At 35.4% G+C, this 26,562-nt stretch overlaps 8 protein-coding genes and 1 non-coding gene across 9 annotated transcripts; 6 read left to right on the top strand and 3 right to left on the bottom strand.

The window, feature by feature from the left end:
* The first annotated feature begins 88 nt into the window (after positions 1 to 88).
* On the top strand, positions 89 to 2,248 carry R144.12 (uncharacterized protein). Its single transcript, NM_001027555.7, has 7 exons — positions 89 to 269; positions 630 to 872; positions 945 to 1,050; positions 1,104 to 1,229; positions 1,277 to 1,380; positions 1,766 to 1,970; positions 2,072 to 2,248. Exons 1-7 carry the CDS (start codon positions 106 to 108, stop codon positions 2,123 to 2,125), a joined length of 1,002 nt encoding a protein of 333 aa, NP_001022726.1. The 5' UTR covers positions 89 to 105; the 3' UTR covers positions 2,126 to 2,248.
* Positions 1,798 to 1,818, bottom strand: 21ur-15580. The gene has a single exon (NR_052301.1).
* A 100-nt stretch (positions 2,249 to 2,348) lies between the features above and the next one.
* Positions 2,349 to 3,873, top strand: R144.6 (Transmembrane protein 144 homolog). The gene is made up of 7 exons (NM_065661.8): positions 2,349 to 2,443; positions 2,574 to 2,696; positions 2,744 to 2,843; positions 2,890 to 2,970; positions 3,015 to 3,279; positions 3,332 to 3,436; positions 3,483 to 3,873. The coding sequence occupies exons 1-7, from the start codon at positions 2,350 to 2,352 to the stop codon at positions 3,750 to 3,752; spliced, it is 1,038 nt and encodes a 345-aa protein (NP_498062.2). The 5' UTR covers position 2,349; the 3' UTR covers positions 3,753 to 3,873.
* Positions 3,874 to 4,738: 865 nt separating this feature from the next.
* On the top strand, positions 4,739 to 5,773 carry R144.10 (Coiled-coil domain-containing protein 25). Its single transcript, NM_065660.4, has 6 exons — positions 4,739 to 4,791; positions 4,839 to 4,920; positions 4,972 to 5,028; positions 5,074 to 5,142; positions 5,186 to 5,233; positions 5,285 to 5,773. The coding sequence occupies exons 1-6, from the start codon at positions 4,760 to 4,762 to the stop codon at positions 5,597 to 5,599; spliced, it is 603 nt and encodes a 200-aa protein (NP_498061.1). The 5' UTR covers positions 4,739 to 4,759; the 3' UTR covers positions 5,600 to 5,773.
* Positions 5,702 to 7,695, bottom strand: smcr-8 (Guanine nucleotide exchange protein smcr-8). The gene is made up of 8 exons (NM_065659.6): positions 7,528 to 7,695; positions 7,168 to 7,482; positions 6,973 to 7,119; positions 6,818 to 6,930; positions 6,380 to 6,771; positions 6,246 to 6,332; positions 6,145 to 6,207; positions 5,702 to 6,035 (listed from the first exon to the last, which is right to left on the bottom strand). Exons 1-8 carry the CDS (start codon positions 7,685 to 7,687, stop codon positions 5,777 to 5,779), a joined length of 1,536 nt encoding a protein of 511 aa, NP_498060.2. The 5' UTR covers positions 7,688 to 7,695; the 3' UTR covers positions 5,702 to 5,776.
* A 1,213-nt stretch (positions 7,696 to 8,908) lies between these two features.
* On the top strand, positions 8,909 to 15,631 carry tmem-131 (Transmembrane protein 131 homolog). The gene is made up of 15 exons (NM_065658.8): positions 8,909 to 9,032; positions 9,077 to 9,366; positions 9,538 to 9,658; positions 9,705 to 9,950; positions 10,223 to 11,005; positions 11,095 to 11,340; positions 11,390 to 11,767; positions 11,812 to 12,560; positions 12,604 to 12,854; positions 12,904 to 13,093; positions 13,153 to 13,341; positions 13,388 to 14,738; positions 14,788 to 14,937; positions 14,984 to 15,281; positions 15,351 to 15,631. The coding sequence occupies exons 1-15, from the start codon at positions 8,937 to 8,939 to the stop codon at positions 15,506 to 15,508; spliced, it is 5,496 nt and encodes a 1,831-aa protein (NP_498059.2). The 5' UTR covers positions 8,909 to 8,936; the 3' UTR covers positions 15,509 to 15,631.
* On the bottom strand, positions 15,620 to 19,861 carry wdr-60 (WD Repeat protein). The gene is made up of 16 exons (NM_001381848.1): positions 19,768 to 19,861; positions 19,486 to 19,726; positions 19,295 to 19,417; positions 18,898 to 18,994; positions 18,442 to 18,713; positions 18,278 to 18,398; positions 17,789 to 17,930; positions 17,578 to 17,650; positions 17,452 to 17,524; positions 17,270 to 17,378; positions 16,791 to 16,919; positions 16,337 to 16,482; positions 16,232 to 16,290; positions 16,039 to 16,154; positions 15,899 to 15,995; positions 15,620 to 15,848 (listed from the first exon to the last, which is right to left on the bottom strand). Exons 1-16 carry the CDS (start codon positions 19,800 to 19,802, stop codon positions 15,675 to 15,677), a joined length of 2,007 nt encoding a protein of 668 aa, NP_001367569.1. The 5' UTR covers positions 19,803 to 19,861; the 3' UTR covers positions 15,620 to 15,674.
* A 310-nt stretch (positions 19,862 to 20,171) lies between these two features.
* C27F2.10 (PCI domain-containing protein 2 homolog) lies at positions 20,172 to 22,051 on the top strand. Its single transcript, NM_065656.9, has 9 exons — positions 20,172 to 20,243; positions 20,285 to 20,375; positions 20,426 to 20,569; positions 20,647 to 20,940; positions 20,990 to 21,134; positions 21,186 to 21,362; positions 21,408 to 21,531; positions 21,583 to 21,706; positions 21,822 to 22,051. Exons 1-9 carry the CDS (start codon positions 20,197 to 20,199, stop codon positions 21,915 to 21,917), a joined length of 1,242 nt encoding a protein of 413 aa, NP_498057.1. The 5' UTR covers positions 20,172 to 20,196; the 3' UTR covers positions 21,918 to 22,051.
* A 524-nt stretch (positions 22,052 to 22,575) lies between these two features.
* C27F2.7 (putative F-box protein C27F2.7) lies at positions 22,576 to 26,549 on the top strand. The gene is made up of 10 exons (NM_065655.5): positions 22,576 to 22,641; positions 24,018 to 24,096; positions 24,473 to 24,571; positions 24,644 to 24,717; positions 24,769 to 24,900; positions 24,954 to 25,039; positions 25,256 to 25,408; positions 25,454 to 25,680; positions 26,045 to 26,171; positions 26,223 to 26,549. The coding sequence occupies exons 1-10, from the start codon at positions 22,596 to 22,598 to the stop codon at positions 26,424 to 26,426; spliced, it is 1,227 nt and encodes a 408-aa protein (NP_498056.2). The 5' UTR covers positions 22,576 to 22,595; the 3' UTR covers positions 26,427 to 26,549.
* The last annotated feature ends 13 nt before the right edge of the window (positions 26,550 to 26,562 follow it).

Below are 26,562 nucleotides of genomic sequence, written 5' to 3'. Positions count from 1 at the left end.
TGCCTGGTTTTCCAAAGGTTTATCGAAAAATTCCTTTTATATTTAATCTATATCTCAATTTCATATTCAAAATATTCAATTTCCGTAGACGATTGCAGTTTCAAAATGGGTTCAACATATTCCGAATGGAATCAACGAGCCACTTTATGGCTTCAGTCGAAAATGGGTCGACGGGCAAGAATTGGGCTTCTTGCAGCTACAGTAGTTGGATATCCGATTGGATCAATTCTTATTAATGGCCCATTCGTTAATTTTACGTTTCCAAAAAGGTAATAATCTCGGATACAATCCAAAGTTTGAAATACAAAATTTTGTGATCGGCCGGAAAATTGGAAGAACGAATTTCTTTTCTTTTTTTTTTGAAAATTCACAAAATTCAAATTTTTTCAGGAAAATCAAAACCGAGAAGGGGTTTTCCCAAAAAAAATGTGTTGATAAATAAAAAACAAAATAATTATTTTCTTTAAAAAAATTTTTAATTCATTTTTACAAAAAAAATAATTGAAAACGGAGAATACCGACTATAAACTACAGACTACAAACTATAGTAATTTATCAAATATTGATAACAATTACAATTTGATAAGATCTATCAGTTGTGATAAATATCAATTATTACCCATTTCCAGATACTCCGTGGAACCATTACCAGAACATCTAGTACCAATTGCTGATCAAGAATATGGTAGATTCTTGGATCGTGAATCTCGTATTCCAAAAGATGCAGTTGTATCAGTTCAGATTCAACGATCAATGACAAATTCAGATGAAACTGTTGCTTCAGGATCTCTAGGTGTTCGAACAGGCCTCAATCTTGCGGTTCCAATGTATTCGAGATTTAAGAATGCACAGGAGGCACTGGATTATTTTAAGTGAGACGGCTTTTCAAATTTAAAATAAAATTGCAACTAACTAAAAGTTTTGCTATCAATTGTTCAATTTAGAAGCCAAAACCCGGAAGGAATGGATTTTCTGGGCGAGCGTGTACCAATTCGATGGGATTCGGAGATTGCAGAAGAATTCACAGATTGTTACGCATTTTCCGATAATGTGAGAATTTGAAGCTTGTACATATTTCGAAATTAAAAAAAATCATTTTTCAGGCTCACCATTTCCTGTTTCTCCGAGATCTCTACGCCTATGATGGGTACGCTTCACTTGCTCAACGGAGCATCTCGTGGGCTACGTGGACAACTTTCAGTTCTATCTTCACATATTGGATTCATAATGTACGTACATTAATTCCCTTTTTAATTTCATTCTAATTGAGTTACAGAGTTCAAGAATAATGGGTGGCTCAGCAGCGTCTTTTGCCATTGCCTATCCAATACTACTGGGAGCTGCTTGGTATGCCAATAAACAATGGCATTTATTGTATAGGTGAGGGAGGTTAATCAGATTCAATTTCATAATTTGGAATTGAATTGAAAATTACTAAACAAACTCGAGGAAAAATCAAAAATGCCCAGTTATAATTGTGAGCAGTGCTGGAGATTTTCGTGTTTTTAGAGAAAACGTTATTTTTCGAATAAAAATAATTAAAAATGACACTTTTTCTCTGAAGTGACACTCGGAATTGTTGCACTTCTGCTAAATAAAAAAAAAATTATAGAAAATAGTTCAAAGCAACGAATTTTTAAAATTGTTTTCTTTCCACTTTAATTATACGAAAACCAGTTTCCCCTAACTGCTCTGACCTAGTTCACCAGTGTAAAACAAAGAAAAACACATTGTAGTTCAATTCAATCAACTTTTTATTTTTCAGATATCTAACCGATATTCATGCGGATGCAGAAGCCGCACGAGCTTCATTTGAGCATGCTGAAGGTGGAAAAGAATATTATTGGAAAATGTTGAAACGGAATCGAATTATGAGAGATATCAAACCATCGTTGTGGAATCAGATTACTGCAACTGGAGATATTCGTGGAATTGCGACTCCTATTATTACAAGATATGATCATTTAAAGGTAGATTGGTCTTTTTAATTACTGAAATTTGAATTGAATTTTCTAGTAAGTATTCAACGAAATACTGATCAATTTGAAAAAAAAATATACCAAAATTTCAGGATGTCAACGAAGAAGATGACGAGTTGAAGGCTGTAATTGGAATGGACGATTGATTTTTTTCAGAATTTTTAGTTTTTTCTTCTGTTTTAGGCTTGCAATTTTTGTTTTTAGACTGGTTTTTTCTTCTTTTTTCTTGTTATTTATTCTCTTTCGGTAATTATAAATATATTGAATTACTTTTATTCATGTTATATTACTACACCCCTGGTATTTTTGACCATTATAAATATTTTAGTTTGACAAAAATTTTCAAGTTACTAGAATCTAGTTTTTCAGGATGAGCATAGCTGTTGGATTAAGTGCATGTGCACTTTCATCAGTTCTTTTTGGATCCATGTTTGTTCCTGTGAAGAAATGTCATTCGGGAAATGGTAGGTACTATTTTTTATCGCAAAAATACGGTAAGGTGTGCGCCTCCAATAAGTACAGTAACCCATACTCCGAAAAACTCTTTCAACTCCAGATATCTCAAAGATAAACTCATCTAAATAAAAATTGCAGGAATTTTCGTGCAATGGATCATGTCCACAGCTATTCTTCTGGTTGGAATCGTAGTTTATTCAACACAAGGATTTCCAGAATTCGAGCCACTTGCAATGCTTGGTGGCATGTTCTGGGCTCTCGGTAAGAGTTTTTTAGTGTACCTGGTGACTTCGAATGTGATTATTCAGGAAATGCGACGGCAGTTCCTATTATGAATACAATTGGAATTGGAATGGGAATGTTGGTCTGGGGAACTACGAATTGTGTAGCTGGATGGGCTGCTGGAAGGTTTCAAACATAAAATCGATTGTTTCGAGAAATGCTCTGTTTTCAGATTTGGACTTTTTGGGATAAATTCTACAGTACCCGAGTACCCATTTCTTAACTATTTTGGATTGGTTCTTGTGGTTTTTGGGTAAGAATTTATATGAAGTTCTGACATACAACACCAAATTTCAGTGGATTTCTTTTTTCCCAAATCCGTCCAAACGAGCCTCAGACCGCGTCAGAAAGAAGTCCTCTGATGGTGGCACCGGATGATGATTTGACTGATGACGTAGCTCCAGATGATAGTGATATAGTGGTGCCACGTGGCGGAGCAGTGCCAACAAGAGCTCATCGCAATCAAAAGAGGCTTCTCGCAATTATCACTTCTCTAGTTGCCGGAGTCTTCTATGGATTCACTTTTGTACCGGTCATCTATATCCAAGATCATCCCGAAATTGTAAGAAACTATACAATTTTATCTGAATTCAATTCACATCTCAATTCTTCAGTACCCTACCGCCCCGAAAACCGGACTCGGATATGTTTTCTCTCACTATATTGGAATTTTCTGCACCGCATCGGCACTTATGATTGGTTACGTTATTTATTCCAGAGTAAAACATCGAATTGTATTTCAAAAATCAAATTTATAAAATTCAGAATAATCCATTTGCTTCATCCCGATTAGTTGGACCATCAATGACAGCTGGATCAATGTGGGGAATCGCCCAAGCATCTTGGTTTGTGGCAAATGACAATTTATCACAAGCCGTATCATTTCCAATTATCTCAATGGTTCCCGGAGTTATTGCTGCACTATGGAGTGTGTTCTACTTCCGTGACATTTCCGGATCCCGAAATCTCCGTCTTCTATCTATTGCTGTCGCCATCACGTTGATTGGAGCGATTTGTGTGGGAGTTTCCAAATAATTTGTATTCTTGTAAAATGGGTTCTTGAATATATGTGTATTATAATATTATATACAAACATTTTGTACAAAAACATTTGAAGAGATTGTGATATTTTGAACAGAAATGAATAGTTTATCTCAATTATAGCCTTCTTTCCAAGATCATTATTACCACAATTTATATGCAAAATTAATAGATTTTCCAAACTTTGAAAATTAATTTCTGGCTTCAAACTAACTTTTTTAGAAATTCCCGTAGCCATTTTGTAGCGAATTTTATGTTCTTTCAGAATTTGAAAACAGAATTTTAAAAAATTTCGAAACCGCCAAGTTCAAGCAGAAAAAGTGAATTTTCAGTCATACCTTGTAGACCACAATTTATATGCAAAATTAATAGATTTTCCAATCTTTGAAAATTAATTTCTGGCTTCAAGCTAACTTTTTTAGAAATTCCCGTAGCCATTTTGTAGCGAATTTTATGTTCTTTCAGAATTTGAAAACAGAATTTTAAAAAATTTCGAAACCGCCAAGTTCAAGCAGAAAAAGTGAATTTTCAGTCATACCTTGTAGACCACAATTTATATGCAAAATTAATAGATTTTCCAAACTTTGAAAATTAATTTTTTTTTTCTTCTCTTTTTATTATCTTACTATCGTAATAAATTAAATTAAATTAAATTAAATTAAATTTTGACATAAAATGTCGGTAAGTTTTGTGCAAAATCCAAAAACTTTAAAGGCGCATTCAAAGGTCCCCTGGTCGGGTCTCACAGCGGTTGCCGAGTACCGTAGTCTGTGGACTTCTCCTGTCGTGTGGAAAACTAAATTTTCAATTGAAATTTCCGATTTTCTCATCATTACTCGCATCATTCCTTATTGCTCTTTCTACCGAATGGTTCCCTGAATTGATTTTTTTCAAATAAAACTCGAAAAACTTTACCTCCATTTGTCTTTTCCGCTCAAAAACGACTAATTTAGGAGATTAAGCTCAAATCGTTTTTACAGGGAAAATCGCGACAAGACGATATGTCCGGAGGTAATCGAAAACCCAAATCACTGTAAGTTGAAATTCATTTTATTTCTATTCAACGTCGTTCATTCTAAGATCAAAATCTCTTGCTCCAGTGCCGCATGAAATATTCATCGCCAATATCGTCCACGATGAAGAATGGAGACGAGATTACAGTGTAACGCCTAATTTTGAAAACTACTTAATTCTAAAATCAACTATTTTTCAGAAAGATACCAAAAAATACCTTTCTTGGATGCCAACTACCCACGTCATCGGCAAAGAGGTAAACTGGCCAACATCATTGCAAAAATTATTAAAAACTGTTTAGGACTTCGAAAATCTGCTTAAACACCCGACTGTTGCTGACAAAGTGGATTTTATTTCAGGAAGTGTTGATGTAAGATAAATTCAGCTTTCGAGTGTTATTTTTTATTTTACAGCTTGTTCTTTCGAACATGTACGTGAAATGCAATAATTCAGAATATATGGTGAGATTTCTTATTAACAAAAGCGTTCGTTAATCAAAATTACATTTCCAGGTGTGCAAAGTGAGAATCCCGGACATTGATAAACCAGAAATCATCTGTCACTGGCCAACTGAACCAAAGGCTCATTATAAAAAGTCAAAACGATCAATGACAGAGCCAGACGAAGAAGATGACCGAGTTTTAGAACAACATGAAAAAGAAATCGCTCATCTCGTGGCGGAAAACACTAATTTGCGTCAAGAGCTCGCCATTCTGAAGCAGTCTTTTGAAGAGTTCAAGAAGGCGGCTGAATTGGCTAGAAATCGTGACAAGGCAGACTTTTGGGCTGAAATCAACCAAATGAAACAGGATATCATCAAAAGATGAAAGTTCTCCGAATGCATTGTCGTAAATCAATGCTCTGTCGTCCTTATTTTTAAAATTTTCCTTCTTCTAATTACTGTTCATATCATCTATAATTATGTTTTGTTTCAATGACAGCTTGTATTGTATCAGACTGAATTTGATTTTTTTTATTGTTTCATAAATATTCAAATTTTTAAATCACAAATTGATGGTTCTACTCGGCTTTGCCCCGTCTTTGGATGATACTTTGAGTTGGTTGAATTTTTCGAAGTCGATTCCCATCAGCAAGTTGATCAATATTCTTTCGTCGTCTGAGCTCAGTTTCTGCTGATCTCCCAATGCTTTTTCGATAGAGTTCGGAGATTTGATGAACATATATCGACAGATGAATGCAAGCTGACAAATATTTGTCAAATAGGCAATTATAAAAAGGACCAGGGAACGATCAGATGGGAACCTGAAAGGCGTTTATTGTTAGGAGAGTGTATATCTTAACTGAACTTATCCCCTTATTTGCACTTAATTGTTTGACAAGATAAGGAAATAAGTCCATAAATGTTACTCACTTTCTTTTCTTATTGAGACCAGCTAGCAATGATCCATCGTAGGTAAACGTCTTGAGAGCACTTCTGAAACCGATATTTTTTTTTTTTTGAATTTTTATTACCTATTCATATCAAGAACATTTCTCCATCTTGCCAATTTTCCGGTCTCATTTCTATTACATAGCAGACCGCCCAATCCATTGCCTATTCTGAAAAATTACCAAATTTTAGAATTGAATGTTTTCTGATTATTTACCTATTTGGATCCTTTTCGATTTTGATATTTTCTTCTACATTCCGAGCACTTTCTCTTGGAACAACTCTGCTCAATTTCCCGAGCATATCTTCTACAGTACTCTTTCTCTGTTCTGCTCCACAAACTACCAAATCTTCTCCACAAAGCAATGGAAATATGACATCTCCCAGGTGTCCAGTTACTTCTTTTAGAGTTTCTTCTCCGTTTTTATCATTATCAGATTTTCCTGAATCAGTGTTCCAAGGCAAAGTTGTAGTGGCGGCTGGTGATGTAGTTGCGATGGGACGGTGTCCACAGAAAAGAGCTCCATGAGTAGAATTTCTATTAGGGCTTCCTGATGAACATAGTTCGGAGCATAGTTGGCGTAGTTTTGGAATTATGGATGAATACGCCTGTATAATTTAATTTTTATAGGCAACAAAGGTTTTAAAATCTTACACATGGAGTGAGAGTTTCCACAGGACTCAATGGAATTGATGGAACTCGGAATGAGCAAATAATATCTTCAGCTTCGTTCATGTTTTCTGCATTGTGACCACAGCAAATGTCATCTGAAATATAATTCTAAATCAAAGTCTCAACGTTTTGTTCACCATCAAAAGCCATTTCTTGAAATCTTTTCGTCAAAAATTTGCTTTTTAGAAGCCTGGTTTGCTCGAAAACTACATTGAATCTGCTTCCGTCTGACAACTTTTGTGAATCTCCATTCAGTGTATAGTACTGTTTCAGGGTGGTTTCATCTGAAAATGGTAACAATTTGTTTAAAAAATCGAAGAAAAAAAACTTACCAACACTGTCCGAAAACTTGACAATATCAGTGACATGGCGAATAAACAGACGTCGATTGCAAATCAAAACTGGTGAAACTAATTTTTTCATAGCTGATGAGAATAGGTTCAAAGTTTCTTTTGTTGGCTTCTCCGAACATAAATAGGCGATGCATAAATTTCTTTGAAAAGCTCTTGCTCTCATGTCGTACAAATTAAAATAATATGCGGCCGCATATACACCCGTTTGATTGTTTTCCAACACAATCATTGTACCCGGAACAGTATCAGACGACATCAACCAGATTGCCATATCGTTTATGTCAACTCCGCGGACTGAAAATTAGCATTTATTCGAGAAAATTGTGTATAAATATTTACTTTTATCATCTGGCCGCTGAGAAACTACCGCTAGTGGTTTTGGTCCGATAACTTGGCAAAATTCGACAAGAGTCAGAAATGGATCAATTTTTGCGACGAATCTGTTGAATGGATCGACGACTTTGGATGGTCGGAGGAGAAAATCCTCGAATGAAATCATTTCTGAAATTAATACAATTTTAATTTCATAATAAAAAGACGAATTCAGCAGAAAACGGCTTAAAAAACAAAAGTGAAAATGTTTGCAAATTATGGAAGAGTTTCCTTCATTAAAACTTTTCAAGCATGCGCCTTTAAAGCTACAGTAACCAAAACCCTCTATAAAACTACTCATTAATCAATTTAAAAGTCAATTTACGTTCAAGTTAAATTAAATCAATATTTTCCAAGCGAAATTGTTTGCAAAAGAACAATGAAGTAACTTCCAGCAGTGTAAACATCGGAAAACCAGTCACTGCAGTCAGGAGATATTGTTCTGGTGGCCGTGGCCGAGGATTCTCCACACGGCTGAAATAACTGTAATTTGTTTCTGTAGTTTTTCTGGTTTTTAATCGTCAGTTTTGAACGTTTTCGCGCAGAAATTTGCATATTCGGAATTATTTAAGACATATTTTTGATATTTATAGTATACTCTGTCAAATATTCTATTTTTCGCGTGTTTGTTAACAACAATAGCCGAAGAAAATCATTTTCTGATTACAAAAAAAATGTGTCCATAATTTCCACAATTGTTCTGCTAAATAAAGACTGTTTTCTGATTTTCTAAATTCTATGTAAATCCAAGCGCTCAATATTTTAATGCTTCATTAATATTCATACCCGAGGTAATAAAACTAGCCTGCGGTTGACAGCTATAGACTTTTTTCCTGACTGCCTTGACCTAGATGACAGATGGTTATCACTTTGTCTTTGTTTTATTCACTTGATTCCACTCATTTTTCACCGAAAAAAGCCCTTTTTCTTTTTTCTCTCTTCACTTTTCCAAACCAGATTTCTTCGTTCTTCTTTCTCTTATAATGGTGTGATGACGTGTTCAACATCTCTATTTTCCCTCAAAAATCGATCGATCCTATTTGTTCTGCGTCTCACGACGACTGTATCTTCTTCTTCCCAAGATGCCGAATACTGGGTCTCTCCAAATCAAACACTATCTCTTCTCCCAGTTATCCTTCCCAATTGAAGTCGACGTCGCCTTTGCCGTTGTCTCTCACTTTTTTATTTCCCTGGAGAAATCTCTTAGTGCCGTTCAATTCCACGTATCATCCATGTTGCATAAGCAAATAAGCAAAAAATAAGCAATAAAAACTGATTTCCGTTTTATTGTGCTTTTTAATTATCTTACTCAGAAAACCTATAGAAAAAAATTTATTCGTTTTTTCAGAGAAACTCTCAATTTACCAAATGCTCAAATGGTTCCATCAATACACAAAACTTCAAACAGATATCGGACGATATATTTCTTCCTAATTTCTCTTTTAATCACTTCAACTTTTGCAGATCAGCAGGTATGGTTTAGCCTCAGAAATTCACATTAAAAAATCAATTTCAGGCATGGCCTCTTCCAGAAGAAGTGTCCGCATCCCAGCTTCACGAGATTCCAGTTCTTCATACCGCATTTGTTCAAATCGGTGAAGAGCTTCACTATCTCAATCATCCTATTCGACCCGAAAATGTGCATCAATTGCCAGTTTATGATTCAATTAAAGGAGTTTGTGAAGGAAATTGTCCGAAAGAAGCCAACAAGAACCATGCGACGAAAACATTCAACGTGTTGAAATTGTCTGGAAAAGGGAAACTTCCAATGGAGATGGATCCACCAATGATGGATTTTGGGCAAAAGTGAATAATTTTTAATTATACTCAAAAGATCGAACTTCATAACGAGACTTTGAAAAAATGCAATTTTTGGAATGTCTCGTTATGAAATTCGACATTTTGGGGCCATTTTAAGTATGATAACAAAAATTTTGATTAATTTAAAAAACCTTCCAAGTATGCATTTTTTTTCAGTTCTGTCGGTACCGCGCAGAAACGCAAAATCTACATTCGAAATATGAGAAATGAACAGATATTCCTCGATGCAGTTGTTGTCAACTCTATTGAATTTCAAGCTTCATATTTTGAGCAATATGTGAGTTTTCTCTACTCAAAAATCAATTATTTCTTGATAATTTCAGAAGCTTGAGCCACATGGTGTTACATCATTGGAAGTGGTCTTCCTACCACGAGAAATTGGAAAACGATCGACAATTGTTCATTTTTACACTTCTGTTGGAGTATTCACATACAAAATGCAGGGAAATTGTGATTCAAATCCATATCGTATATCACCATTTACTGGTTATCGTCTTCCGATGAATTCATCTATTTCAAAGCCAATTGTTATTTTCAATCCGTACGCGTATACAATGAGAATTACCGAGGTTTGTTTTTTAAATGAAAAATTTCACGGAGATGATAAAAATACATTCAAAGGACGTTGTTTAAATAAATATAAAAAAAAAATTTTGTATTTAAAATAGTTTTGAATCGAAAAAATACTAGTTTTTGTGAGAAAAATAGATACATTTTCATTTTTGTAACATTTCAAAACTTTCAAATGACCAATTTTCGAAAATCTTCAATTATTTCGCCTATATAATTGAATTTAATAATTATTTACTTCTAAATTAGTTTAATTTAACAAAATTTATAGATCGGAACATCTGGAGGAAATGCTCACATAGAACTTCCTCATGAAGTTGACAGTAAATTGGCTGAAGAACCACTACAATATTGGGATATTCGTCCATATCAATCCAAACAAATCGCTACGCTGGTCCTAGTTGGAGCAACTTCTGAAAATTCGACAGTATTTGTTCGAATTGGATCTGAAATTTATTTGAGCTCTGAGCATCGCAAACCGAATACGGATATCTATTTAACCGTACCAATTGAAGTTCTGAAACGTCGCGGAGTGTATGCAACAGATGAAATTTTGGATTTTGGACTTATTCGACAAGGGATGAAATCAGAGGCCAAAGTATTTTCTGTGGTTCAATATCAAATTGGAGGAAGGTTGGAATTCGAGACTCTATACGTAGAGAAAGGAGATCATACAGCAATTTATATGGAATTTGCTTCACATCCACCAATTATAGTATATCCACCAACAAAGGGAAGCGTCACATTGGGACCAAAAGCAGATCTTGTAAAAGTATATCTAGAAGGAAATCGAGTACAAATGTCACCTCAACAACAGATGAAACATATTAGTGGGCACATTATTGCAGTTTCTAGAGGTGGAAACTATAATGTTAGCATTCCGTATCGAGCCGATGTATTTCGTGGAGACCTTCTCCCGATTGGAAATGATTTATCGATTCAAGAAGATTTGAGACCACCTCATCAAAGAATTATTCGAATTGAAAATCAGTTGCCATTCGATGTGGCTATTTTCAATATTACATTGGCTCCAGAATTGGTCTCCCACTTTTCTGTAAGTTCTCATAATTTTTTTTTGGGAAATTTTTAAAGTTCAAATTCTCAAAACTGAATTATCCTAGTTATTATTTTCTCTTCTTTCAGGTTCGACTCATTGATCGCACTGCCCTCATCCGTTCCGGCCACATTTCACCAGTCTTTGTTCTGAAATACAATAAGAAACTACCACCAACATTCGATAACTCTACAATTTATCTACACACAAATGTTTCCACTTTTAATTTAAGCCTATCAACCTATACAGGAAGAATGAACGTTGAGTTGATATCTGTGGATAAAAATTCATTTGATTTCGGTTTTGTTGAAAGGAATGACACAAGGACAATTCGAGTAAGAAAAAATTAAAATAAAGTTATAACATTTCAATTTATAATTTCAGTTCGTGGTTTGGAATCACAATCGAGCTGAGATGCGTCTCAAAAATCTTGCTGTACCACATCGTTCGGCTTACCGACTCTACGAAGTTGGTGTCAAGTCGATCGGAAACTTTTCTGATGTTCGAAATGATGAACGTCTTGAATACGTTGAAGCCACCGATGTTGATATTCCACCAATGAAAGGAAAAATCTTTGATTTGGAGCTGAAAGTTCCATCGGATGGAGTTGTTCGAAACGGAAATATCATTTTCGAAACTGATTTAGAGAGTAAAATATTTGGAGTTACTTATCAAGTATCAACTGGATCACTACAGTCGATACCGGAAGAAATATGCTTCGGACAGACGTTCCCGTCGAAATTGGTTTATCGAACACTACAGGTAGGAAGATCCTAATAGTTGCTTCAATTTCTGAAATTGTTTAGGTATTCAACTCATTCGACGAAGATATGACCGTAACCCGTCTGACAACTCTCAATGAAGATCCACGATTCTTTTTCGAAGGATTCGATCCCAAGAATCCACCTGTGCTTCGTTCAGGACGACTCACTAATCTTGGACGTGTCATGTTCTCTCCATCAGCTCCATGTGAACATGATTACTGTTATCTGGGTCTCCCATTAGGAAGTTCCGATGGAGCGTGGTTTACGCATGGTCTCACACTACCATCTAATTTGCCAGAAATTGATTCTTATCTGTACAAACAGTTGAGAAAGAAATATGATGCATTGGTGAATAGTGGAAAACATCATATCAACACTACAATAATTTTGGATACTGATAAAGCAAAGAATATCAAGATCAAAACATCTGCTGAATTGGTGTGGCCACGACTTCTCACAAGAAATTCCATTCATTTCCCTCTAACAGCTCTTGGAAACTTCACCATCGTGAATCTAACACTAGCCAATCCAACAAATGTGCCAGTTGCAATTCAAGTAATTCCATTGGTTATCTACCCGGATGCAGAGTCTCTCGTCGAACTGATGCGTCCAAATTTGGTATCCGAACTGACAGATCATGTTGAAATGAACGAAACATTGATGTTTTCGTTGCGAGACACTGAATTGTTCACTTTGAAGTCAGATTCACCTGTTCCGAAGCTCAGAGAAGCATTTGAATATCATTTAAATCATGAGATGCCAAGATATAATAATGAAATTAATATTCCTAGGTTAGTTGTTTTAAAATTAATTCAATTTATCAATTAATTTCAGGTTCACGTTATCAATGATCCTAAAACCACATATGAAAATTCGACTTCGCCTTGGTTTCCTGCCATCAGACTACACACTCCGATCATCTCTTCTCTTGATTCGTAACAATTTGACAGCGATTGAGCCAGTTGTAATGTATGGAAAAGGTGCTCGAATTGGAGTTAAAGTTGAAGGAGCCGAAGCTCGATCCAAAAAGCCGTTATTATTCGAAATTCGGCACGATCATTTGACAGATTGCAATAACCCTAAAAGTATGTGATTCGAAATTTCATTGAAAAATATAAATGCAAAATTTTACAGGATTAATGCACAAATTGCACTCAACTCTGACTGTTCGCCGCCCGTTCCAAGTGATGAATAGTGGAGAAGTTCAATTTACCGTAACCAATATGAGTATTAACGGTGTTCCTTGCGAGAATCGAGGTTTTCGAATTCTCAATTGTTACCCGTTCCGTCTACAACCAAATGAGACATATGCTTTAGATATTGCGTGAGTTAGAAAAATATAATTACAAAATAAACATAAATTGTATTTTTTTTAAATTTCAGTTACACACCAGACTTCCTTACAACAACCAATGAAGCAGATTTACAACTTTATATGCACATGAACGGTAGTGCTTGGATATTCCCATTGGCATCTACAGTACCCGGTGATATGCTTGCCAAATGTCATCAGGCACTCCCTCGACCACCTTTTGAGAATATCATGTATTATAGCTGTGTAACAGCACTGATGTAAGTTTAAACAAAACTTTATGAAAACTAAAATAATTATTTTCAGATTCTGTCTTGTTTGTGTTCTTGCATGCGCCTATCTGGAAGGTGATCGTGCTATTGCCGTTGCCATCAGACAACAATTTGCCATTCCTCGCCACGTATTTGATCTCAACAATTTGAATAAGAACAATTCTACAACTACACCTGTTCCTACAGTACCTTCTACAGCTAAGCCCGAAAGTTCTATAAAGAAGCCAACCCCGGCGACTAGACCTTCAACGCTTCGAGCTTCATCCGATGCTTGGCTCATTTCTCGATTACTTATCGGTTTGGCCAACTTCATTGTGAAATGCGTTCATTTATTCTGGAAATGGTCTTTGTTCTGGAGGAGAGAAAAAGCGGATGATAAACAATCAAAATCGGCAAAAGTAACGAAAAAGAAGAATCCAGTGACAATGCAGAAGGTTGAAGAGTTCCGTCAAATGCTTGAATATGTTGGGCAGCAGAAGCGACAACAAAACTCTGGAGAACTTGCTCCAGAATTTGATGAAGTTGAAGAAGAAGAGCTTGCAGAGATGTGGGCACAGAGAAAGGATTCTGGGGCTCAATCTTCGGTTGTGACAGACCCTGAGCCACCAATGTCGAAAAGTCAAAGAAAGAAGAAACGAGCTGCGCAACAGAAAGAAAATAATAATTTGGAAGCACCTATTATTGTACAACCAGTTGTTCAAAGCCCGCCGGTTCAAAATAAAATGGAACCAGCGAAGAAAACCACTCCGGGACCATCACCAAAACCAAAAGGAAACAATCAGCGAAAGAAACATGTGCAGGTACCACCAGTCACAAAGACTCCCGTTACTCCGAAAACTTCAATTCCTCCGCCAACAGAACCAGAGAAACCCATCAAGCCATCTGAACAGAAGAAGCCCAATGCAATACCAGTTGAACGGCCAAAGCAGCCAACTCCTTCGAAAGCAAGAACGCCAAGCAAAACACCATCCCAGTCTAATCGAGCTCAGCATCCCGCTAGCTCTCCAGCTCCAATTGCTCCGACGTCAGCTCCAACAGACGACTTTGTTCACGTCCCACCAACTTCTTTAACTTCACCTGATCTCTTCTATCGTCAATTCTTGTCATCAATGGGCATGCCAATGGACGCAGGAATGTGGGATACACCAGCGGCTCAAGCTGCAATGCCGTTTATGAATCTGTGGAATTATGGAGGGCCGTTGAGTGCGGAACAGATGGAAGATCTTATTCGACAAGCTTCTGGAGTTGCTCCAATAACTAATGATTCGGAAGGAACTACAGTTACAACACCTTCGGATATTGGAATGACCTGGGGAACTAGCGGACATTTAGGAGGAGACGAAGAAAGTATTGGAGGTGAAGCTGCACCAGATTGGATTGATGAGGTAATTAAAATTAGAATTGAATATCTTTACTTATTAAGAAATATTACAGGATGTCAATGTCGATGATGCAGAAATGGATTTCTCATCGATGTCTGCCGCATCTAAGGATATATTCAAAGATGATGATATTGATAATTTCAATCAGCAAATGAAAAGACAGAGAAGTCCAAGTCAAGCTTCATCAACTCTTTCAAGAAAGGCAGGTTCACAAAAGACAAAAACATAAATAATTATTTAATTTTTAGCTTGAAAACTCACCTCAAAAAATGGGAAGTCGTCGACTGACAATAGGAAGTGAAAAGAAAAATAATCAATCATCATCTTCGGCATTAAATCCGAATTACGACTTTACAAGGACACCCGGAAATCCGAATAGAATGCAAATGTCTCAGAACTCAATTCAGCCTGCACCTCCAGCAACATCTATTTGGGGAGACAATTCAAATTCGGATCCATGGGGCACAAATACGGTGTCAAATCCACTTTCTGAACTAGAGGATGATCCATTGTCACTTTCACATTTAGGAATCAATCTGGCTTCAAGTGAGTTTCAGTTTTTCCTCTTAATTTCTATGTTAATTAAACAATTTTAAACACAAAATCATTTTTTAGCCGAATCATCTGCAACAGGCCCAATGTTCACAATGTTCAGTGGTCCAGAATTCAATTTATGGTCGTCAAGTTCACTCTTCCATCCCCCAACACAACAACCATCAACTTCTCAAATGCCACAAGATACGGACAACGAGAATGATGAAAAGAATAACTAATAATCTCATTCTCAAACAGATTTCCCATATTATATCTACTTATCTGCTATCCAAATCTATATGTGTGTGCTGAAAAAGACTGAAGAAAAGAGCACGTCTTCAAATGAAAGTTTTTTGAACAACAATACGGTTTTATTTCAAATTTTCAATATCCAAAAAAGATCATTCACAAATTTTTAATTCTTCTCAAAACCTCCAAAATGGTTTCGTTTTGATTCTTCCGCGCGGGATCTTCTAGAACATGAACCTCGGAATCTCCATTGCTTAATCCAAAAGCCATATAACCAATTTTAGCGTTTTCCGAAAGCCACGTGTCAGATGCAAGTACTTGAACAGAATCCTGAAACAGATGAAAATTTAATTTTTAACCAAAATAAAGGAATTCCTTACCGTCCGATGATCTACACTCTTTGGAGATAACTTAAATCCCAAATCCCAGTATGTTATGATATTTGAGTTGTGAATCGTATAAAAGCCAGATGGATTACTGTAAATATTTGAATAAAAGCAGAGCAGTTACCGTAACCCACGTAAGACTCCATGATATCCATGTGACACGTGTCGATAGATCAGCTGTTGGAATGTTGACAATTGATGATGCCTGCGTGGTACGGTACACCGAAATTGAACCATTTGAAAATCCAACCTGTGATTAATTTTTCTTTATGAGGAAATCTAGATATTTGAAAAGCATTTGGAAAAAAATTATATTGAAAAGCTTACAATTAATACAGTATTATCCGATGGATTTGCTGCAATTACAGTAACCTCTCCATACTTTTCTAAAACCGCTCGTTTTTTTAAAAATCAAATTAAGTTTTATGCAACCTTTTTCAGTTTTGTAAATTTTTGGGATTGCTTGAGAAGTATCTGATTTATACATAGAATACAACATTCCAGTATCTGTTCCGATGAAAAATCTCAACGGGTTGGTGACGTGGCAGAAAGCGGAGACGGCGAATGATGTAGAATGTCTAAAAACAAGTGTCCGGAAAATTAAAGTTAAGTGAAAGTCAATAATAAGCTCCGCCCAGATCTTGGCTTTCTCTGATTTTGCATCAATTAAAAAAAAATAATTGAGTAGTGCAGATTATCAACCTCTCACGTGGTGTCAGGATGTCTCATTGCGGTTTGATCTACGAAAAATGCGGGAATTTTTTTGGCCAAAAAATTGTGACGTATCCACGTCCTTAACCATGCAAAATCAGTTGAAAACTCTGCGTCTTTTCTCCCGCATTTTTCGGAGATCAAACCGAAAAGAGACATTCTGACACCACGTGACCTCTTTAGGACAGGATGAGGGCGAATAACTGCGGTCAGAAGAAGTCGAAGTTCATTTTTTTCCACTCTGTTTGCAATCCAATAAGAAATTGTTCCAGCTGTGTCAATTGTCGTGATTTCCTCACCAACACTGAAGAGTATTATACATAATGGATTTGGTGCATGGATTTTTCAAGCCGAGCTCATCTCGGTGAGTCTCGTCGCAAAACAAGAATAGTTACGAGACATGATTTTCACGCAAAACCAATGGCCTCGGGTCCTGGCGCGAACACAAATTTCAGTTACAGTACCTAATAATTTTTATTACATTATTAGTTCCTACATGAGACCATTGAAAATGATAGAAAATTTTGGTAAAATTGCGAGGTAGACGAGGATACTGTAGTTGAACAGTTTCACTCGTGCCGAGACTCAAAGTCATTGATTCTGAGTAAAAATCATATTTTAAAATTGATAATGTCACTATTTATACCAACAAACCTTGATTTTCCTAAAGCAATTCCTATGAGGGGTGTGGCATCTGACACCGTAGTCGCCAGAAATGAAGAATCAAATGTTGGACGACGTAGAGCAATGTTGGTTTCCGAGTCTTCAATTACAAATATATATGGTTAATATTTGAGTAGAGATATGACTTCGTTGTGGCATTTAATAATACTCACCAACCCATGGAAGATTATCATCAAAGAATGCGTCAGTAATTGATAGATCAAATGCACAGAATGTTCCATCCATCTGAACATTGGAAGCTTTATTTTATTCTGACATGTTTTACTATTAAAATTTACCAGACACACATATAGAATCTGGGATGATTGACTCAATTCCATCACTGACACAATACTTTCCACCACAAAAAGTCTGAAAATAAGAAATAGCTAGATCATGATCGATAACTGCGGGTGGGTTACTGTACACCTTTTTTTGTGCGCCCTCAATTTGAAATATCTCGTTCGTTGCGAGACCATGTACCGTATTTTCAATAAAACACAAACCTACCTCTTTGGTGGGCGTCTTTTGTGGACGAAAAACTCTACAATAAGACTCTTGTTGATAAGATCAGGAGCGGGAGATTCAAAAATCTCATAAGCAACTAGTACACTGTCTGATTCTCCTTTTCGGATACACGTGGATTTACTTTCTGAAAACGTTTTATCACATAAAAGGAGAACGCATGAAAGTAATAGAACTTTGCAATGATGCTCAGCTGAGCTATGTAGCTCTCTGTCACCGACTTTTTGAAACTTAAGCTGAAGTCGTCAAAGTTTGGCAGTTAGGAATGAACTGTCCAAAGTATTGGCAGAAAGTTTACCAAGGTTTGTCAGAAGGTTGTCAGTTGTAAATTTACGATGTTCAGCAGAAAGTTGGCAAAATTTGGCCGAAAGATGCAAAAAATTGACAAGAAATTACCAAACTTCGTCAGTAAGTTGCCAAAGTTCGAAAGAAAGTTGCACTCAAATGCCGGGCTTGTAAACTTCGAAAACTCACTAGTGACAACTTGACAAAGTCGGAATGGATTATATCCCCTGGAAAACTTAGAAATTGACTTTTCCCTCGTTTCATCTTCCTCGGCAGATTTATCCTCGCTGATGAGAATTTCTCGAATTGTCTGAAACTTTTAATGATTCTTCCTCCAAACTCAGATATGAAACCTGTGTTGCAGCAAAAAAGAACTTCTTCAATCTGGCTCTATCAGTTGATGTTCTCTCTTTCTCTATTCCATCTTCAATTCGTGTACTCTCTGAATGTGGACATTGTGTCTCTTTCTCTTCTGTCTCTCCTCTCTCAGTCTGTACTTCTTCTGTATGACAATCTTTTCCAGTTTGTGTTAGGGCATGCGATTTATTTGATGGAAGGGAATTGAATGGTTCAAAAATATTGGAAGATAAATCCGTAAAGACCTGACTTTTTGTTACTTCGATACCTGAAAAAGTTAGGATTACTGTATGAGTAAATACCTGCGCGTTTGAGTAAGCGATTCTGAAAGTTTTGAAGTTACAATATTTCAAAAATCTTTAAATACTACACATTCATAATAGGAGATTGTCAATGCATGATATTTTAAAGCCAGTTGAAGTTATTCATAAAATAAAAAATAAAAATCTTACTGATAAGTCCACGAAGCTTGTTTAATCTTCCAAATGCTCGTTGTTCTTGTGTCTGACGTTCTTCTTCATTGTGATATGAATATGGTTTATTGTCAATCTGAAGTTATTACTTTTCAAATAAGTCTCACCGCGAAAAATTTTATCGTACAGTTTTTTGGAACATTAAAAATTTTTTGTCTAATCTTTTTTTTTTCAATATTTCTTGATTTTTAAACAATTTTTCAGTATTTTAGTTGTACCTAGGTGCATCTTTTCAAATTAAATAGAAAAAATAAAAAAGTACTACCATAAACTTTTTTCGCGTCGAGACCCATCCGAATAAAACTATGCGTCTTCGAGCAAAGTTACGGTAACATTTTAAAGAAAATCAATAATTTTTGAATTTTTTTTAGCTTACCGTAGATTGAACAGTAATTTGTGCATTTGAAATCTTTGGAGCAATTGTTGGTTTAGGAGAAGCTTCTGTTCTTCTCATGTGACTTGTTGCTAATCGTTGCATGATATTACTTTCAAATGAAACCTGCAACTTTTGATTTTCAATCTTTTTTCTAAGTATCTCTATTGATTTATCACAAATTCGTTATCTACCTCAGCTTCTACTTTTGATTCCTTTTGTGGCTTTTCTTCAACTTTCGGAGCCTTTTTCTCCTCTTCATCATCTTCTTCGAAATCATCTTCATAATCTTCAAAGTCATCTTCATATTCGTTCACTGGTTCAGGCTCAGGCTCAGGCTTAATAGTTTTTGATTTCTTTTCTTTTTTATCTTTCTTTTCTTTCTTTTCTTTCGATGATTTCTCTTTATCTTTCTTTTTCTCCTTCTTTGAATCTCTGAATCACAACTATAAAACCAAAAATTCCCGAAAACTCACTTTTCCTTTGACGAACTTCTACTTTTCGATGACATTTTTCATAGAAAATGGAATAAAATGAAATCTTTCTTCGATTTTCGGGTGGTTCAAATGCTGCACATTTTAGTTGCTATGGTGACCATTTTCAACAAGATTGCCCTAATCTTTCTTTCTTCAAACTTTCGAGACTTTCTCAGTGAAAATAATTTACTTTATGAATCTCTAGACATAAAAATGCGAAATACCATTCTTGTTTAACAGTAACCCAAGGAAATCAACTCAACTGTTTTTTTTTGTTTTGAACTTCCGCGCTTTTTTCTCTCGCGGACGAGGTTTTGCGGGGAGGGTAAAATCGGCCATTTCTCCTCTTTGAATTTTTTTTGACGAATTTAGCGCGCGCAGGACAAAAATTAATTCATTTTCAGTTTCAGCAGCTGAAATATAGTTAAAATGCCGTCAGTAAGAAGTATTGAAGACTACTTTGGTCAGATTGAGAGGTAGTTGAGTGTTTTTTACCCAAAAATGTGTGATTTTTCAGCCTCCTTTACCGACAAGACTGGACAAATGGAGAGAAAATTTCAAAGTTTGTGTCGACTTACGATGAGCACGCACAGGAACCGTTTATGCATGTATGCGAATCTGGAATCTTCTATTTGTTGGAAATCTGAATAAATTTCAGATTGAAGCGTACGGTTCGAGATCAAAACGATGCAGAGTATCAGAAGATGAGGTTTTCGATGAAATCGTCTGTTTGCATCTTCATGTTCTCTACAATATCCACGTGGCCCAAGATCTCATCACGGCTCAGTCGACACAGATTCAGGTAATTTCATTGTTTTTTGAAATATAGAATTTGGAAAAAAAAGTCGAAAAAGGCTTTCAAAAGAGCTGTCTTTGCAGATTATTCAACTATTCAACAAAGAGATTCTTCAAAAGCGAAAAGACGAAAACTGGTTTCTTCCAATTTTCTATCGATTGTGCACTGATTTGAGATGGCTCAGTAAAGGCGCAGAAGCATGCGTGTCTGGTGATGATGAAGGAGATTCAAATGCGAATTCATTTTTTGAAAGTGCCGCCAAAGCGATCACAGAATGCTACAGAACTTGTGTTTCGGATGTTCATGCCGAAGAGGGAACCACGAAGAAAGTGGCAATGTTGAATATGACAAATCAGCTATTCCAAATTTATTTTCAGGTGTTTGATGCTTTCTTCAATTTTTTTGAATTGTAATTATAATTTTTAGATAAATAAGCTGAATCTCCTGAAGCCATTGATCCGGGCAATCGATAATTGTGGGTCATTGTATCATGATTTTTTGATGTCGGATAAAGTAGCTTACAACTATTTCCTTGGTAGAAAAGCAATGTTTGATGCCGATTTGAATCTGGGTATGGTTTTCTTTAAAATCTGAAATCTTGAGTTCAATACATTTTTTTCAGCCGAGAAATCTCTGCTCTACGCATTCAGGAACTGCCCAGCTGACAGTATGTCGAACAAGCGAAAGATTCTGATTTATTTAATTCCTGTGAAAATGTTTCTTGGTCACATGCCAACATCCCAGCTTCTCCATGAGTATCGACTTGATGAGTTTCAAGATGTTGTGGCTGGTGTAAAAGGTTTCAACTTAAAAAAAACAACATTTGAACATGAAACGTTTTCAGATGGAAATTTGGCTCAACTCGATGGAGCTCTTGCAGCTAACGAAGCATTTTTCATCAAGTGTGGAATCTTTCTGATGCTTGAAAAGCTGCGAATGATCACGTTCCGAACTCTTTTCAAAAAAGTGTAAGAGTTAAATTAAGGTTTCATGTTTATTGATAATTTTTTTCTGTTTAGAAGTCAGATAGTCGGAACTGCTCAAATTCCTTTGGATGCTTTTCAAACTGCTCTTCGCTTTGTTGGAGTCACTGATGTTGATATGGATGAATTGGAATGCATTATTGCAAATCTTATTGCTTCGGTAAGTGCACAAAGTAAAAATTAACCCAATAATTTCTTTCGCGTATCATTTTGTGCTTAATCTGATGCCTTTAAACTTTTTGCACCTCAAAACCTAATCCGTATATGTTTTGCAGAAGAAAATCAAAGGATATCTGTCTCATCAACATCAAAAACTGGTAATCTCAAAGATGAATGCATTCCCCACGCTTTCTGGTGTCTCTTCTAATTGATCTTACGATTTATTATGTGCCTTATTGTGTTTTCTATTCGTTTTTATTTCATTTTTTTTCAGCTACCACAGAGAAAAATATTAAAGAACATGGAAATGGGCAATTCCCGTTAAGAAAATAAAAACATTGAAAACAAATGTCTGCATTTTTGCGTAGCAAACTTTCGAGATTTCATCATGCACCTTTAAAGTCTACAGTACCCAATTGCAGACATTACATTTCATTTGACGACAATTCTCGTTTCACCTGGTTCGCCGCCAAATTGGTGTTTTTCCGATCAAATTAATGGTGCATAGTCTGCGGAAAACGGGAATTTCCCGCGTGCGGAAGCGTCCATAGGAAAAAAACAAGGCGTTTCTCGCTTTGTTATTGGTCAATTTCAAAATAGTGGACGTGTTCAACCAATTAGAGGCTGTAAAATTTTAAGCTGAGCAATGGGAAAACAAGAAACAACAGCTGATTGGTTGGCCACGCCTACTTTCTTGAATTTTGAGGAGAAAAAAGCGAGGAACTCCGGTTTTTTCGCAGACTATGGACGCACCATAAACACAAATTGAGTTTTTGTCTTCCTGGAAAAATATTTTTAAGTCTATTTATGTAATTCTCTTATTTTAATGGAAATCACTTTCAATCCAGTGTGACTAAAAATTGAATTTGCAGGTGCGTCAGGCGACGACGATGGCGGTGCAACAAAAACGAAGAGGGCTCTCGTTTATTGATGCAAGTAAGGTTTTTTCTTTCATTTTGCAAATTTATTGTCTAAATTGAGTTCAAAATAAAAACCTTCGAATGTAAGTTGTTAGTCAGTGAAACTCTCCGTATTTGAACAGAGAAAAAGCAAATATTGAACTAAATATGGCGAAAAATCAACAATTTGTAGTTTCCATGATCTAAAACAAATTTATATTAAGAAATTTCATTGCATCAAAGTTCATCTTCAATTTCGGAAATCCTCGCCTCGTCGTTCTTTATTTCCTGTTTCTTTAATACATATTCGATGTCAGAAAATTCAAAAATAGGTGACGGAAACCATAAAAAACGAGCGTTTTCTTTGTCCAGTTAATTGCTATTTTTCATAGTGAACAGAAAAGCCGAGAGCATAAAATTAACGCATGTTTTCAAGGAAAAAGCCCACACAGATATGATGTATGATTGTACGAAAATTGTCGGTTTTTTTAAAAGATTTTGACATTTTTTAAATGCTGTTTATACTAATTACTGTAAGAAAAACCAATTAAATACCGAAGAACCATTAGAAACCCTTCAAAAACAAGACAATTACTTCCTAATGAATTTTTAACGTGAAAGTTTGAAAACCGGGAATGTGACGTAACTTTTTTTTCATTTTTCGTCTTCAAACGTTCGTGGGAGAAGCGAAAGTGGCTAGAATTGTTGATTATTTCTAAATTTTTAAATATTTATGTTTCCTATCAAGTTTCCCGGAAATGAATACAGATAAAAGTGAGCGAACTTTCAATTTTTTATTTAGTTGGGGCGGAATATTCAATAATCTTTCATACTTTCATTTTTAGCAGTGAAATAATCTTTCTTCTTAAATGAGTAGTAGCGGGGAATGTAGAGTTCGATTTCAAATACTAGAAAAAATATCTGAAACTCCAAAAATATCATTTGAAAAATAAGAAAAAATGAGAAAAATCCAACATTTTGGACCAATCTCCTTTAAAATGTGCCAGAATCCCAAATTTTCAGCGATTTTTCTGGCAGATTTTGTGATGCAAAATAATTTTCAAAAGTTCATAATTGAAACAGCAGTGAAGTCTTTGATGAAACCTTAAAATGTCTATAAACGATTATGCAAAACGAAAAAAAAGTGTGGATGTCATCTCTCTGTCTAATTTTCTCTTTTGAGATGCTCCATGAGCACTTTCTTTTTTACATCATAAATATTCAAATTGATCATGCTTCTCCCCTTTTTTGCCAACTAATTCGCATTACTTCCAGCGCTATGAATTTTCACAGTAGATTAAGTGTTTTTATTTGAAAAAAAATATACAGATGTGTCGTTCCGTGTCTTTTTAAAGGCAATTTTCTAGTAAATATTAAAAAAAAAACAAAAATCTCTAATTAATCATTTTTCAGAAGCGAGTAACGTCAAAAAGATTGCGGTGATGGCGAGTACAGTGGCATTTGAATTCAATAAAGCAACTCTCAGATTACGGTAGTTTTTTTAAAATCATTTTCTCAACATTTTTTGAAACGTAGAAAAATACCCATAATTTTTAAAAAGAAATTAGAAACTTAATTCCTATTGTTTTTTTTTCTGAAGAATACGACAAAAGTTGTGTATGAAAATCTATTCGTTTTTTTTGAAAATATTTCGATTATTGCTGATTTAAAAAATTGAGAAAATTATTACACAAAGTGATGTAGGTGAATGTAAATTTTCTTGGAAATGTTTGAAAAAATCTTGTTTTGTTTTCCAAATATTCTGAATTTTAGTTTGTCGTTTGTTTTTGGTATGTTTTTGGTAAAAAAAATTTCACTCAGCAGCTCCTGAAATTTCAATTCATTATATAATGTCAAAAAAATTCCAGGAGAAGTCTACACATTTCACCAAGAAGTTCTCCAGAAGTACAACGGAAAGCCACCGCCGGTGAAAACTCGGAAGTTGGCTCACCAGAAAGCTCATTAAGGTCAGTGGGAAACCCAACTGCGGGGGAAGAGACGTCTCCTCGACTGTGTCGAATCTTTTTTTATTATTTCAGCACATCCCGATGCTCTAAACGAGACCGTAAACTATGTGCCGAACTCTCCTCATTTGCACTTTATCCGATTTTCGGTAATAAAAAATTTGAAGAAAATCTCATGAATTTCAGTTTTATTTTTCCAGGCGCGCTCTCTCCGTCACACTTCTCATCGCCAAATCTTTTGTTTCAGAGTGAGAAAAATTCGTCTAGACGATCATTTGAATTTATGCAATTACCGGATACCGATATTTGTCAAATAATGTCCTTTTTAGATGGTAAGTTGTTAAAACAAGATTTAAAAAAAAAAGTAAAAACTGGAAAATTTCAGCCCAGTCACTATTGAACTTATCACAAACATGCAGTCATCTACGACAATTATGTCTGGCACACGAGGATAATGCTGGAAAACGAGATGTAAAAATTTTGATTTTCAAAAATCGAAAAGAATGCTTGCTTAACATTTTGGTTCAAACAAATCTCGATGGATTTTTTAGTTCAGAATTTTAAAAATTTATTCTTACAATTTTTTGAAAGTTATGAACCATAATTAGCACCATTATCTGCGCCATTATCTTAAGAAATTAAATTTAATTTAAAAAATAATTCTCGTCAACATACTTCATTTTTCAGGTGACATCTCACGAAATAACCATATCATTTAATCAAATTCATCGTCGAACCGAAGTACGTCTTTTGAAACGAGAAAGAACACGTACTGATCGTCAATTCATTAGTAACAATATTCGAGGAGTTCTGGCACCTTTCTCAAGAGCTTTGACAAAGGTAACACTTTCAATTTTATTTTAAATTTGACTCTTTTTGTTTCAGATAACATTCGAAACTACAGTATTCGTCACTGATTGGCTTGATGAAATTCTTCAATTACATCGTGAGAACCGATTGATTCCATTGAGCCTTCTGTTCACTGGTGGTGCTCTGACGAAAGGTCATCAAGTCACTGGAGCCGATCTACGATCTATTACGGAGACGGAATTTGTGGATTTTGTCACGAAACTTCAGCCACATTTGCAAGAAGTTCAGTTGAGCACTTCAAGGTGACACTATTTTGAAATATGGAAAATGGTATTTTAATGATTGGTTAGCAATTGTTTGAAAGTTTCTAGATTGAACAAAATAACCTGAAAACGTACTAAGCAGTCTGAAATTCAGAAATACCACAAAAACTACAGTGAGTGAAAAAATCACTTTTAAAAATAATTTCCAATTGTGACTAATCTCCCTGTTTGGGCGGAGTTCAATAGAGGACTTGGCTTCTCGTTTTGGAGGATATCAAAACACGAAGATTAGTCACAATTGGAAAATTATGGTTTTTAATTTTAGTTGGGTAATTTTCTTTTGTGAGATTTCTGAACTTCTCACTTTCGAATTTTCGAATGTTATAAATCATTTTCTTTCCAGAATCTTCAAAATCAGCACAGATCCATCTCAACTTCTTGGAATGATTTCAATGTTATCAAGCTTTGGAATTGTCTACGAACGACCACCGCTTCACTTTTATCATGAAGAAATTTCAAATGCAATAGCGGTTTGTTGCATATTCTACATTTCTATTTCATAAACTTTTAATCTTTTTCAGTTGTGGAAATCAGATCCTCTGTCCAGATGCTGTGATGTATACATGCGTCGACCACACGATGTCTCTTCAGAATCTTGGATTAAACTTGCCGGTTCAATCGATGAGAGCCGTATTGATCCGTATACAGACGAGGTGCTCGTTTCACAAATAACAATTAAACATTCATTTCTTGTACATATCGACTTAGTCTTTCATTTTCACTGATCATCGGAACTTATCACTTTCTATCATATTGATCTCGATCTGCTTGTAAAAATAATATATTATTGCATCTCACGGATGAATATTTTATGTACTTTCTGTAAATAAATTATTTCAACTTTGAAACGTTGCAAATTTT

The sequence above is a fragment of the Caenorhabditis elegans genome, chromosome III (assembly GCF_000002985.6).
Source record: "Caenorhabditis elegans chromosome III".
In the NCBI taxonomy this organism is placed as follows: domain Eukaryota; kingdom Metazoa; phylum Nematoda; class Chromadorea; order Rhabditida; family Rhabditidae; genus Caenorhabditis; species Caenorhabditis elegans.
This window is presented reverse-complemented; position numbering and strand designations above follow the sequence as displayed.